General features: G+C 41.7%; 1 protein-coding gene across 1 annotated transcript; it reads right to left on the bottom strand.

Moving 5' to 3' along the window:
• Positions 1-25: 25 nt before the first annotated feature.
• Positions 26-7,560, bottom strand: igfbp5a (insulin-like growth factor binding protein 5a). Its single transcript, XM_028011512.1, has 4 exons — positions 6,659-7,560; positions 2,585-2,748; positions 2,259-2,369; positions 26-2,168 (listed from the first exon to the last, which is right to left on the bottom strand). Exons 1-4 carry the CDS (start codon positions 6,990-6,992, stop codon positions 2,031-2,033), a joined length of 747 nt encoding a protein of 248 aa, XP_027867313.1. The 5' UTR covers positions 6,993-7,560; the 3' UTR covers positions 26-2,030.
• Positions 7,561-13,620: the final 6,060 nt, after the last annotated feature.

Genomic DNA, 13,620 nt, shown 5'->3' with positions numbered 1-13,620 from the left:
TATTATTTTCTTTTTTTTCTTCTAAATTTTGCTCAGGCCGCCCTCATTCAACCACACAATGGCGCCGCATGCAAATCCAGATTCAAAGCAGTCTGGGGCAGAAGGCACTTCATTTACGTAAAAACTCTGCGACCTTGCTCTCTGTGGGATGAAGGACCCGGTGAACCCTGGGAGCGAGTCGCCTGCGGATTTGCATGTGGGGTGGCAGTGAGGGCCCTCCACATGGACGGGGCCTTTGCATACAATTTGTGTGCGAGCTCTAATGGGAAATGCACTCTGAGCGAGTGTGCTTTTTTTTTTTTTTTGTGTTCCTAACGTTGAGAAGTACACACAAACACACTCGTGGGTCATGCAAACAATTCTGTACATACATTTAGAAACGGCGAATGCAGCTCTGAGAACTCGAAATAGAAAGAATTACAAGTTTAACAGTACAGTGAGCTTTTTTTTTTTTTTTTGACTGAGGTTTTGTCTGTTTTGCTTATTTCCAAAAAAAAAAAAAAAAAACCTTTTCCCTGATTGTGGCACAGAACACCTAGTGACCGCCTAAAGAGCAGAAGGTCCCAGAGTGTGTTAGAAATGATCCATCAGCTCAAATTTAGGAGAAATTGGGATTAGTGAAGGTTCAGTGGTAGTCTAAATATTGCTTTAACCAGCTACATTTTACCAAGATTGCTAAAAAATATATATATTATGATAACCTGGGAATCAAACTAGTGACCTATTGTGTAACAATCAAAGCCTTTTAACTCACTTTGCACGAATGCAACATAATAGCTCCAGAAAAAAGCTGTTTGCATCATATATAGTTGGACATTAATGTTCAAAATTACAAATATAAAATCAACTCCCTGAGGGAGACAGTTTATATAGTCAGTGACGTAGCAACTCAATCATGGTATTGATGAGGTGAGCACATGGCTTCCCAATTCGCAGCTTCAAAACAAGCCCTACAGGACTTCTTCAGCTTCCCGTCACCAGCAAGTGTCATCTCTTATGACTATTTGCTCTTCTTTATTTTTTGGTGAGTTCTTATCTAAGAGTTATTAGTGAAAGTAGTGATTCATGCGGTACGACTGCCGTTGTTTTTCTTCTTTTCAAGCTCAGTCCTGGCCTCCCTGATATCATGTGAGCGCGTCGATCTGTGCAGCTCACCACTCCAGTCGTAAAACGAACGGTTGTAGCGGTGTCCTTGGGTTTGTACCACCGAGTCGTACTAAAAGACTGAACTGACTAATATTAGAATCACAACATTACAAGTAAAATTAGTCAAATAAATGTATCCAGACAATGGGCTAATGCAAACTACATTTTGCCTTGGTATGCAAATTCTTTCATTGATGCATGCCTTGAATTAAATATATATAAAAAAACATCTTAGCTAACAAATTATGGGTATGTTCAGAAGCAGTGTTCCTATAATGGTTAATATCAAGAAGAGTTTAAGTGATAAGTTTGGTATCTTTTTAGGGAAACTAATATCTAACCACAGCTTGAACCACTCCAGAGAAGCCATATATATATATATATATATATATATAAACAGAAGTATGCGTGTTTTATGTTTGAATGTTTTTCTGCCCTCGTTTAAAACTGGATTGTGTGACTCCCAAATATCCATCATATTGCGCCTGGACAAGCTGCCAATCATAACAAAACTCATTCAATTTTAGCAGATGTCTCCTACTTTCGGTGGCCACGCTCCCTTCTCAACAATATCAGGAAAATCAACTGAAAAATATTGATAGTTAGCCACATTTAGGATATGTGTTGTCACCTTTTTCATAATAAAAAAACAAAAAAAAAAAAACTGCAACAGACTTTATAAATGAAAGAAAAACTCTCTCTATATATTTCTCTTTGATATAAGATATAAAGTTTGCCTCCTCTCTACAACAGACAATGCAGTCCATCACAATCAACAAAAAGTAAAAGTGTTTGTGCCATATTCTCCTGATTGTCAGTCATAAAGTGTGCTAGCTTGTTTGGCAGGGTTTAAGAAGAAGCTGGGCTCTGGAGGCGGTTTGCTCTCATTCGTTGCTGTTGTTGATACTGTCGAGATCCTTGCACTGCAGTTCTCCGTGGGCAGAGTTGCTACCTGGGATTTTTTTGCCAAAGCGGTCCACGCACCAGCAGACACCCCGTTTCCGGCCGCGAGACGGCTTGCACTGCAAGACAAAAAAGGAGGTCCGACTGGGTTGGTTGCACACTTTTGTGTCACTGAATGACATTGGGAGCATTAAGAGATGCATCCAAACCTGCTTGCGCTTGAAGAATCCCTTCTTGTCACAGTTGGGTACGTACAAAGAAACGCTCAGGACCCGAGAAGGGCCATGAATGAGATTACCAAGTTCTCTTTTGCAAGGCCCCTGCACACAAAGAACGTTTTGTTTTAGGTTAAAACCAAACACTGCATTTAAATTCCTCAAAATCTGACTTTTGCAACTCAATTTGAACCTGGCCTTTCATTGAAAGTGGGCTGCTAAGGCCAATGTGCACTACTAATTATGCTACCCTTGTTTGTTTTAACCCTGAGTTCAAGTTTGCAACTACAGATAATATTTTGCAATGTCACACCACTTACAGATTCCGGCTCCGCCTTGTCCAGGCCGGACGGCGGGAGCTCTCGGTTGTTGCTTGATCCAGGCCTGGCTAAATACTTCTTACGGTCCTTGGCTAGCCTCATGGCGTGAATCTTCCGACTGCTGATGTGATCTCCATATAGGGGCACCTTGGTTTCTACTGGGTCTGTATCACATCACGGTGATATTGTGTTTGGAAAGAAAGACACACAAGAGACGGGGAGTCATTCATCAACTTAGAAGCTAAGCTTACAATGAAATCCATTGTCACTTTTAAAATATGTCACAGTCTGACACTGAAACAGAAGTTGCTTAAAAATTCCTGCTGTTGTAGTTTTGTGAACACAATACGAAATATAATATTAGCTAAAAGCTTCGCTTCAGTCTTGCTGACGGTTCATTTACTTAGAATTACTGGTATCGACAAAGAAACGCGTTTTCTCCAAAAATGGCAGGTATTTTGTCATGGGACTTCACGAAGATTAAAAGACCCATCACCAATTGTCCCCCAGAGGTGTAATATTAGTCATTAGCCAGGGCTTCAGAGCATTCTTTAGGTCATAAGACGACCTGAAGACGGATGAAAATCAAGAGCCCTGCTATCTGGAGCTGCACCTCTTCAGAAAGACTAAAATTAAAAAGCAAAACGTCATGCATGCGACCACGAGTCAGGAGTGTACCCATCTCGAAACGTCACAACACAAGGTGATGATTTCACTGCAGCAACTAAATGCTTATTTAGCACAGTTAGTGGCTACAAGCTAGCTTCAGATTGAATGTGTTGACATAAGAGAGGACAGAGGCTACATTTATGGCAAGTCAGGCTGCCAGTCTGGAGTATATGTAGACCAGGGCTTTTAAAACTTTTATAGCAAGTGACCTAAATTAGACATTTAGTCTCAGACTGGCACCCAGGCCTGTGCAAACATACGATTACCCCTGTCATGTGGCAAACCACCAGAAGCAACCACAACCCATTTTTGGGTCCCACAACCCCCATAGAAACCTTTGCATACGTTGCCTCTTTCATCCTTCTTGCAAAATGTTGGGGTGTCGAACACAGACCTCAGCACTCGCCCCATTCCCTTATTGTCCCCACCCTCTATTCAGGCGACCGCGGCTTCTTTGCTGACCACAGACGGAGTGGATGTGGCTTTCCGTCCCGGAGACTTTTTAAAAACTGACACATCACTTGATTTGCAGCCCTGGACATCAGCATTATCTGGGAACGGTGACCTAAGCTCTGGCTGGCCCACTTCCACTGCTGCGTCACGCTCTCGCTTCCGTTTCAATGTGGCAACCTCTGACGTTATCGCTAATCTACTAAGTCAACAGAGTGATGAAACAAGGCCACGGCCTCCTTGAATACGTGCCTCTTAAAACCTACCAAGCCCCCTCCACCAATGACAACGGCCGATGATGTCATTCATCCCGTTGCTGTGATGATTCCCATTTTTTCTTCACTTGGGAAATTGCTGAGGCAGGTCATCAGCAATTTCCAATCAAGTCTTCACTTGCTAACCCTCACGCTGCTTTAATCTGACCTGTGCGGGCTGATCTGTCATTCTTCCCTCTCTTTTTGCTGTAAAACCTCCTTTTTTTCTGGCCATTTTTGGCTCAGGTTTTTTGTTTAACATCTGGAAAATAGGAAGGAACCCATCCAACTAAAAGACGCAACTAAATATTCACGTTTGAAGCAATAAAGAACAGCTGGTGTCTGATCTGAATTTCAAACATGCACTCTGGTACACGCATATGCTCTCAGTTTCTATTTCTCCTCAAGTGCCTTTAGTTTGAAGAAGTATTCCTCAGTCTTCATTTGGGTCCGGTTCAGTTTTTTGTTTTTTTTAGCAACAGTCCTGCACTGCAGCAGCTAATGGAAAGCTGGCTTACAGGCAGACAGACAGATGGCGGATATGTAAACCCACGCTCAGGCTGCGTTCTGCTGAATCACTGCACAGCCTGATATGAAGAGGGGCGGAGGGACGGAGAAGAGTGGGATGACAGAGGAAGAGCGGAACAAAAGAGCGGTGAGAGGAAGGGAAGAAGGATTGTGTGGGAAAGGCAGCAAAGAGGAAAGAAAAGTTGGTAAAATGGTTCAAAGAAAAACACAAAAAGGTCAACCTGTTACTTTTGTTTAGGGATGGAATTAATTTTTAATCTGACATTTATATGAAAACATTGTAGTGATTTCTTCTCATATTTTATTTTTCTCTAAAAACTCTTGTTACTGTACCCTAAATTCTATCACACAGACGTTTAATGAAGTTTATCAGACTATTTATGTTCCCGCTGTGCACTATGAAAATTACTTTTGGAGGTTGTTTAATATGAATGTTTTTTTTTTTTTCGTTTTTAAATCCAATCAAGAATATTACATTTCAGATTTTATGCGACATGTTGGTAGCTAATTCTTCGCAAGCATCCTTATAATTGAAGATGCTGGTTTATAGTCAAAATGTTGAACATGTCCAGGAAAGAACATTAAGGCCAAAATGTTTTTTCAGGTATATTAAGAATGAAAATCTGAAAACAAAAGTTGATAGCTTAAGCTAGTTTAACAATGGTTTTAATGCTAATGTTTAACTTGCAATCAAGCTGGATTTATTTTGATAGTAAATCCTTGATAAATATTTAGAGTAGCAGGAAACTGAAGATGTTGGTTTAATCAACAATGAACAGAATGTCATGAAATATTGTCTTTGTTTATGCAGCCTGTTTTATGAATAAACTTACAACGGCTGCCTCAGAGTTAATAGGCTTCGCTTGTTACCAAGTTTGACTTTAGATCGTAGCATTGTTGCTAAACTGGTTCAAGCTTAATGCAAACTTTTAAAAATCTATTCTGACCTGACAACTAAAGTTAAAATGTGCCGTTTAAAGACTTACCCCGGAGCTAACGAGGTTTAGCCTGCTGGCGAGTTTGACAATAGCATTAGCCCTGTCGCAAAACTAGGTAAAGTTCAATAAAAATGTTATATAGCCTATGTGCTTTATAAAAGGTGGAAAATTAATATTTTTACTGACAACAGCAGCAAATATGTGCCATTTATTGGTGATTGCCTCAGGGCTAAGTGGCTCAGCTTGCTAGCAATGTCAATTTAACAATAGCTTCGTCTCTCAGCTAATTAATGTCGTACATAATAGAAATTCTTGCTCCAAACCAGCTGTTAGCATTTCTAAACCTTTAATAACTTGACATATGAATTAATAATGAAACCCGTACAAAGGTTTTAGATGCAACTACGGTTTCTCAATGAATTTAAATTGAACAAACGTTTCAGTGTTACAAAAATAAATGAGTTAATCTTGTTTGAAGTTAATAGGGATTAAATGTTGGATTTGCAAAATAATACCCTTCATTAAAACTGAGGTGATTTTATTGGCTATAATGTATTTTTTAAAAATTTTAATTAGTTTTTTTTACAGTGTAGAACCAGAATAAAATGTGCAGGAACAAAAACCATCAGCCAGAACAGAGAAGGTTGACGTGGGAATGGAAAGATAATAAGAGGAGGGGGGAAAGAGAATGAAGAGGGACCGTTGCCAGACAGGCGAAAGAGGAGCCGATGCTCTGATGGCGAGAGAACAAAAAAGTTGGGGTCAGATGTGAGGAAAGGCACAGGTGGTGGGTGAGGAAAAGGTAGATGAAAGAGAGGACAGAGCTGAAAAGAAGGGAGCCGAGTAAAGTATGACTTTACAGCATGAAATGCTGCACCCATCACTCCCCTGCAGACACAATGACTCTGCCATTGAGAAAGAGCCGCCACCTGTAATCTGCTCCCTTGTTTTAAGGCGTCCATGTTGCCCAGGGCGAGGGCCACTGTCATGTAAACCTTCTGTTGTACGGCTCAGAGCCCTATAAACTCTGTCAGACCAAGATGACGATCTGCACTCTTTGCCAGATTGTTGAAAGAGTTCATGAGGTCGCATGAATAGAGACTTCTGGGTAATATGACAGATGTCAGCCGTCGTGCCATCGTGTTGTTAATTTAATTTCTCTGCAGTCATTCCTCTATTTATTTATTTATTTTTTTTTTATGTTATACCGCAAAACGTGACTCGATGTCGCGTACCTTTGGGTGGATGCTGCAGCTTGTGCAGCTTCTCGTTGGCGCACACGCCGCGACCGTGCAGGAGCGCGTGCAGCGGCTTCTCCTCTCCGCTCTTCGGCAGGCAGCGGAGCCCGCGCGCGCACGGCCCCGTGTACACGCCGCACGCCTGGCCCTCCTCCAGGGCGCACGTCAGGCAGCAGCCGCAGCCGGGCTCCTTGACCAGCTGGCAGCCCACGGGCACCGGCGGGCACATGGACAGGGCCTTCGGGTCGCACGGCTCGCAGGGCACGTAGGACGCGCCGCCGCCGGCGACGCTCAGCAGAGGGACCGCCAGGAAGAGGACTCCCAGCAGCATCGTGCGCTTCTCCTCTTATGAAGGAAAATTTTAAAAAAAACAAACACAAAACTGCAGGCTGGTGGAGTGGAAGAATATCAGCTGCGAGTTGCAGGGAATCCTTTGTGAATCCAGAAGGAAAGGTGCATCCACAGGTGCATCTGATGCGTAAAAACCAACAGTCAGTATGAAAAATTAAAAAAAAAAAAAAAATCCTCCAAAACTATCCAGACAGCTTAGAGTGATGCTTAGCCAGCGCCGCTTCTCTCCTGAACTGAGGAGCCCACTGACTCCCTCTGCGGCTCTGCAGGTTGTTTCACCCGCACTGTGAGCAGAATGTATAATCTGCTGCGTTGCGCTTGCCTTTTCTTTCTTTTCCTTTTTTTTTTTTTTTTTTTTTAAAGAAACTGCCTCCGGCGAAGCCTATAAAGATGGGCTTGTCAAACAACGTTTTGGAAGAGGGAGGAGGAGGCGCACTTGTCAACTTCGTGCGCTTGCGATGCTGATTTCTCAGCGGGGCGGGGGCTGGCACGCCTCCAGATCTGAAGTGATGTTCCTGAAGGCGACTTATCTGCGTTTCCAGGCACGTGCAGAGGAGGGGGGCGGGGGGAGGCTTGAGCCCCTGCCCCTTTTATCCTTGATGCCCCTAGTGCCCTTGGATTTTTTTTTTTCTTTTTCAAAAAAATTTGTTTTTTATTTTTTTTAAATCTGTATCTGTATAAATCTGTACAGCGAGTTTTTTCTCAAGATTGTGGAAACATTGGCGTCATCATTTATTTGTGGCTCAGTGACTGTCATGTTTCTTTTTGTTTTTTTTTTTCTTTTTGTTTTACTATGGACCTCTTTTGTGTCTGAAATAAAGATTGATTGATTGATTGATTTATTGTATGTCAGAATGCCTGCTGATGACGCCATATTGTAGCCATGGTAACACAACAATCAAACTATCAAGGCAATTCTTTAAACTTTTACAAAGTAAACTTTCTAATTAAATCCTAAACGTAAGATTTTTTTTCTGAGCTGAATGCACTCCACTACTCCACTATTAGCGCATAAGCAGATTAGGGTTCCCACTACTGCAGCTTACTGAAGGTGAACACTTGAAGTGAAACAGTCCCTCACCAAGATGGCCGCCTCAACTCCTCTAAGATACTTCTTTTATTGTAGCTCAATCTTCACAAGTCTTTGCTCTCAAAATACGCTGTTTGGAATTAGTCTGGATATCACCTGTGATGGTTTGCTCCAGTGGGCTACTATATGTAGCCATAAAAAAAAAAAACAGTCCTTACAGTTTGATAAAGGTTAACTCAGAGGAACACAAAATAATGCTCAGCGTCTTCCGGAGTTTGAGGGAGAGTTCCTGCCTGGGAAAACAAGAGCGCTTTATAATTCCCCTCAGATATCATTCGGTTCCCTGTTCTGCCAAAGTATTCCTGCTTTCAACGCCGAGACATTCCAGCTCGAACGATAACAAACCGACTCTCTGAAGATGTGCTCGGAGGTCCGGATCGGGCTCCCAAGCTTGCACTCGGACTGACCCGGTTTTATGACTTGGTGAGGTCCAGCGAGATAAGTGCTGCGCTCTCATGAGAGAGCTCGTAATTCACTTGGTGTTTTGGCAGATATGAGGGGTTCAGATGATGAGCGTGTTTGTGTTGCGAACAAACAGTCTCTACGCGGACCAAAACACATTTCCTCAACTGTTGACCCAGGCTGTCTAGAACCTGTCCTTAACTCTGCTACAGGGAATCATGATGTAATTGTGTTTGCTTACATTGTTCTACTCCCTGTATCACTGTGTTAAATTAACCTTGGTGTATAAATCCGAAGTCAGTGTTTGCAATTTCAATTAGCACTGAAACTGACCTTTCGAAGCCACCCCGACTAAAAGCTTTTATTCTATTCCTTTGTCGACTCAAGTTTCTCTTCCTCTTTCTTTCTCGCTTCCTCTTTGAAATTTTGTTGGCAAATTCTCTTCGGATCATTCAACTCTTGTTTGCTGTCGGCGTTGACCTTTACGCCGTATCGGGTGTCGAGGGACGTCACAGGCGACGAAGAAGAAGAAGAAGAAGAAGAAGAAAAAAAGCTTGGCGTTTAACACCTGATCGTTACTCCGCTCTCGTGTGCGTTCATTAAAAACGATACGAGATTCAATCGTAACAAAACTTTAAAAGACCAAGAATAAGGTGAGGAGAGGCTCATATAAAACAGGAATGTTTTTAAAGGCCATCAGAAAGCCTGGAAACAAACCAATCGGGAATTTTAATCTGGAACTCGGCTGCTGTGAGAATTCATGGTCTAAATATTTTTAACTACATCCAGCAGAAGGGATGCAGCGAAGTACTGGAAGCTGCTCTAAGCAGGTGTGGAAGGTTTGGATTTCTGCCACAGTCAAGCTTAAGATTTAATATGTGCATTCATGCTAGCTGCAGGCTTCGAAATGTTACCCAATATCTTCGCTGCTGAACACAAGCTGGATTTTAATCCAACGTTACCTGAGCTCAACCTAAGTTCAAGGATGCTTTCTTCTTTTTTTTGTACCCCACTATAACCAGAGAAGGTAACTTTTGCTCTTTCTTTCTTTCTTTCTTTCGAACTCACAGAGTGAAAGACCGGACCGGGTTCATACGTAGATATTTTCTCAGTGCTTAGACAAAGGAAAAACTGTCTGGTCCTGTTTATATAACTTGATTTTATTTGTCATGACCAAACAAACTTCAGCAATATTTTCAGTCATTATATTCAAATCCATGTGCCATAAAGGACCTAATATTTATTTCTATAGCAATATCTTAAAGCCATGACTGGACTCTGTAATATTTGTGCATGATGAAATGTGTTAGCATGGTCGCTAAACCTGTAGAGATGGCAGTTCCGTCTATTTTATTAAATCTTTGTCAATATTGGCTGAAACAGGTCTACATTTACATTTTTTACAGTTTCACAGTTAAAACAAGTTTACATTTTAGCGAACTAAATGCCAAATTTCGACAAGATATTTCCGAACCATTTACCCATGGTTAATATTTATCTGTACCTAAAAATTGCTTACTGGGATTTTCTGGACGTATTCTCTTTTTATCAGCCTGAGCTCCAGAATTTGGTCCGGATATTCTGATATTTACAGCAACGAGCCGAGGCAACTTCGCCTCAGTTAGAAAACAGAAAACCAAGCAATTTTTAGGTTTAAATTAAATGAATCCATACTAAGGAAAATGAAAAAAATAGATATTCTGTGTGATGTGGAATGAGGCTGAAAAAATTTATATTGAAATCTTACGTAATTCTACTGTTGTGAACACTGAACAGCAAATCAAAGATGCAATAATGCAAACTGGAAGCAGCCTTCTATATGTTTCTGAATTATTCTAGCAATGAAAAGATCGACAGAGGGATTCACGTGTGACATTAAGGGACGCTAAGAAAATACCAAGGTTGCTTTTGCTCAAATCTTGTAGAAAACAACAACCTGACTTTTACTTCTAGGTTGTTTGAGTTCAGCCTTTGTTAAATATTGTTTTTATTCATTCATAGTCCGGCATTTCACATGGTGACATGCAAACAAAGAAGATAAACACTGCGTATTTGCAGAGCGGGAAAAGTTAACCAAATAACTTTGTTGCTTTAACCAAACCAAACTCTCGAATGGTGCAACACCTGGGTCTTAAGGAACAAAGGCCTTGGATTATTACACAATCACTCTTTTCAACATAGCTAATACTGTCAAGGCCCACACTTGTCATGCTTGGAGTGATTGAGGACATCTTTTGCTTTCCTGAAAATTTCCAGAAGGGCTTTATATAAAAGGACAAACTTTCCCACTTACTCCCCTTGGAAAACCTCCAGAAGATTTCTCATCAACATGATCTATTACAGTCTGCTGTTTTCCTGGTGGATGTGCCAATACAGTGTGCGTGCGTGTGAGGGTGGTTGAGCTGGTAACAGCTGGAGATTCATCGCCTAGTTTGGACCTAAGCTACACAGACACCTGTAGAAATGGAAAGGCTTTCCTACATTACAATACGTGCTAGTTTTTGTTCATTCTTCTGTTCAGCTCCTTTTGTTTTCAGAAAATATGAGCAAGCTCAATGGAACAGTGAGAGCTAGCTTAATGGCAGATAAACATGACATTAACTCAAATCTTACGGCCCTTAGGGGCAAACCCAATAAAGTCCTATGTCTCTAGGGGGAACATCCAAATCAAGCTCTGAGTCTATTGCTCAAAGTCCAAGTCAGGTCAAACTTCTTTGAGGGCCAATTACAAGTTAAGCTTGGTTTCTTTAATGGGTCATCTCAAGTCAAATTTCCCATCCTTCCTGGAAAGGCAAGTCAAAGTCAAGTGGCGAGTGCAGGTATGTTCTTTTCTGAAGTCCAAGTCATGACTAGCCTTGAACTCAACTTGCCTGAAGTACAAGTCAATTCTTAAAAATCTGAAGGGCAGGTCCAAGGGAAATCTCAACTCTTCCATCCCAGGGAAGTAAACATTCCAGTCTTTAAGGGGCCAGTCCAACATTCTCACATCGAGTAAATGCCATTGTCTGCCTGAAACACAGACTTGCCATAGTTTATGAAGTTTGATTATCAACCTCATAAACTATGAACTCCCAGACTTTGAGTTTGCCTTAAGTAAGGCGTTAATCTTTTGTGACATTGGTTAATCAGGATTGAAAATAATCCTCAAAATTTTGAACCTAAGATTCACATTTCCACATTTCTGCAAAAACGAGGCAAAATACTTCCAAACCAAGGACAGGCCTTACCACATTTACTCAACAACTCCTCTCCTTAAGAGTAAGATTCGCCTTTACAATACTTGCTAAGTCATGTTTAAGTTGTCTCTCGAAAGTCCCTCCAACACTGTAAAAAAGTTACCAGCATTACTGACATTGACAACTCAAGCAACTACCGGAAATACTCCAAGAACTTCTTTGATTATGGCCTCAACTCCCCCGGACTATTGAAGTAAACACCATAAACTGCGGAGAGTGTTAGAAGATTTACAGCCAGGAAATAAAGTGTGAATTAAAACACGCTTCCAGCAGCCAAGTGATGTCATGTTGCTGCTTCTTGCACGCTCCCCACCCTGCAGGGGCTGCGGGGGCTGGTTTCAGCTTCTGTGGCACCAGGAAAAAAACATGGAATGTATGTGATGGGCTGAGAGACGTGTGCGTACGTCAAGTTTGAAAAGTCAGTCAGCGTCTCAGGGTTTTAGGAAAAGTACAGGCCTCCAGGGAGAAATATCCTAATCTATAAAAAGCGCGTTTGTATCAAGTTTCAAAAACTCTTATGGGAAACTTTCTTCTCGGAGCTCTAATGCCAACAATAATCTTCAAGTCCTTAATCTCTCGGCCCTCTCGTCTTTGATTCCCTCCCTGTTCACCGCCATTGTTCTATCTGCAGGCTTTCATTTCCTGACCTACTTTATTATCTGTCAAAAGACGCTAAAGCCGCTGTCGCAACTGCTCAGCGAGAGAAATGGAGCTTGAGTCGACTCGGACGGCGTCTGAGCGGCGCAGCTAATCAAAAGCAGAGAAGAGATGCAAGCTCAGCACAAAAATGCTCCGGTAGGACCGATACGATCTATGGGAAACGGCTCAGAAGTGTCGCATTTCTCCGATTTGCCTGGATGTTGGGCCAATGTGCTACATTACAAATGAAGAGATGACGGGAAATGTAATCCAGACATGGAAATAGGCCTTGTGAAGAGAATATCTGAGGAGGTTAAGTTGTACGGTTCTTTGACGGGTTTACCAACCAGAACCATACATGTTCTATGTTGGAAGTAACACATTATCTTGTTAGATTAGGACCTCCTGATTCAAAACTTGTACTTTCCTGGGCGTGCCGTGGTGGCGTAGCGGTTAGCGCGACCCATATTTGAAGGCCTTGAGTCCTCGATGCGGCCGTCGCGGGTTCGACTCCCGGACCCGACGATATTTGCCGCATGTCTTCCCCCCCTCTCCTTCCCAGTTTCCTGTCAGCCTACTGTCGTATAAGGGACACTAGAGCCCACAAAAATACCCCCCTGGAGGGGTAAAAAAAAAAGAAACTTGTACTTTCCAATGAAATGTGCAACTACGTTGCAATTTTGAACCTATTTTGACTTCCAATATAACTCAAGTTCGAACAATTAACACCATGATGCAAATGATTTTAAAATGTGAATTTGTTTCCTTCAGGAAATATTTCTGAGAACTCTTGCTCCGTCCGACTTCGAGGAATTGTAGCAGACCAGGATTCTAGGAATGTCTGGTTATTGGACACCAGAGATCACCGCACGTTCTGAGCGTCAATATTTCATAGATGTGAAGATGGTTTTTTTTCCCTCTTAGGGAAACATATTTTTGTTTTCATGTCACACATTTTTTTTAAATATGACCGCAATCAAAACAACATAAAACCTCTTGAGATGATGATTGTGTTTATTAAAAGAGAAACATCCTCCAAACCAACTATGTGAAGAACTGATAGTTGCTGTGGGAAATATGGGCAGTTGCCCAGAGCAGCATTACAAAGGGGGAGAATGCAGATTATATATACTTATCTAACTTTTTTTATATTGCTTTTATGCACTTCCAGCCAACAGAGAGTTGGGAAATGTGAACGTGATATCATAACATCTATTGTATAACTTGTATTGTTTTAACAT

Source organism: Xiphophorus couchianus, chromosome 24 (assembly GCF_001444195.1).
Source record: "Xiphophorus couchianus chromosome 24, X_couchianus-1.0, whole genome shotgun sequence".
Lineage (NCBI taxonomy): Eukaryota > Metazoa > Chordata > Actinopteri > Cyprinodontiformes > Poeciliidae > Xiphophorus > Xiphophorus couchianus.
Note: the sequence above shows the minus strand (reverse complement) of the source record. Positions and strands in the feature narration are given on the sequence as shown.

Coding starts and splice junctions, on each gene's coding strand:
- igfbp5a (XM_028011512.1), bottom strand. CDS start 6,992: ATGCTGCTGGGAGTCCTCTTCCTGGCGGTCCCTCTGCTGAGCGTCGCC. Junction 2,370..2,584: donor ACAAGGCGGAGCCGGAATCT/GTAAGTGGTGTG, acceptor CTTTGTGTGCAG/GGGCCTTGCAAAAGAGAACT. Junction 2,169..2,258: donor GATTCTTCAAGCGCAAGCAG/GTTTGGATGCAT, acceptor TTTGTCTTGCAG/TGCAAGCCGTCTCGCGGCCG.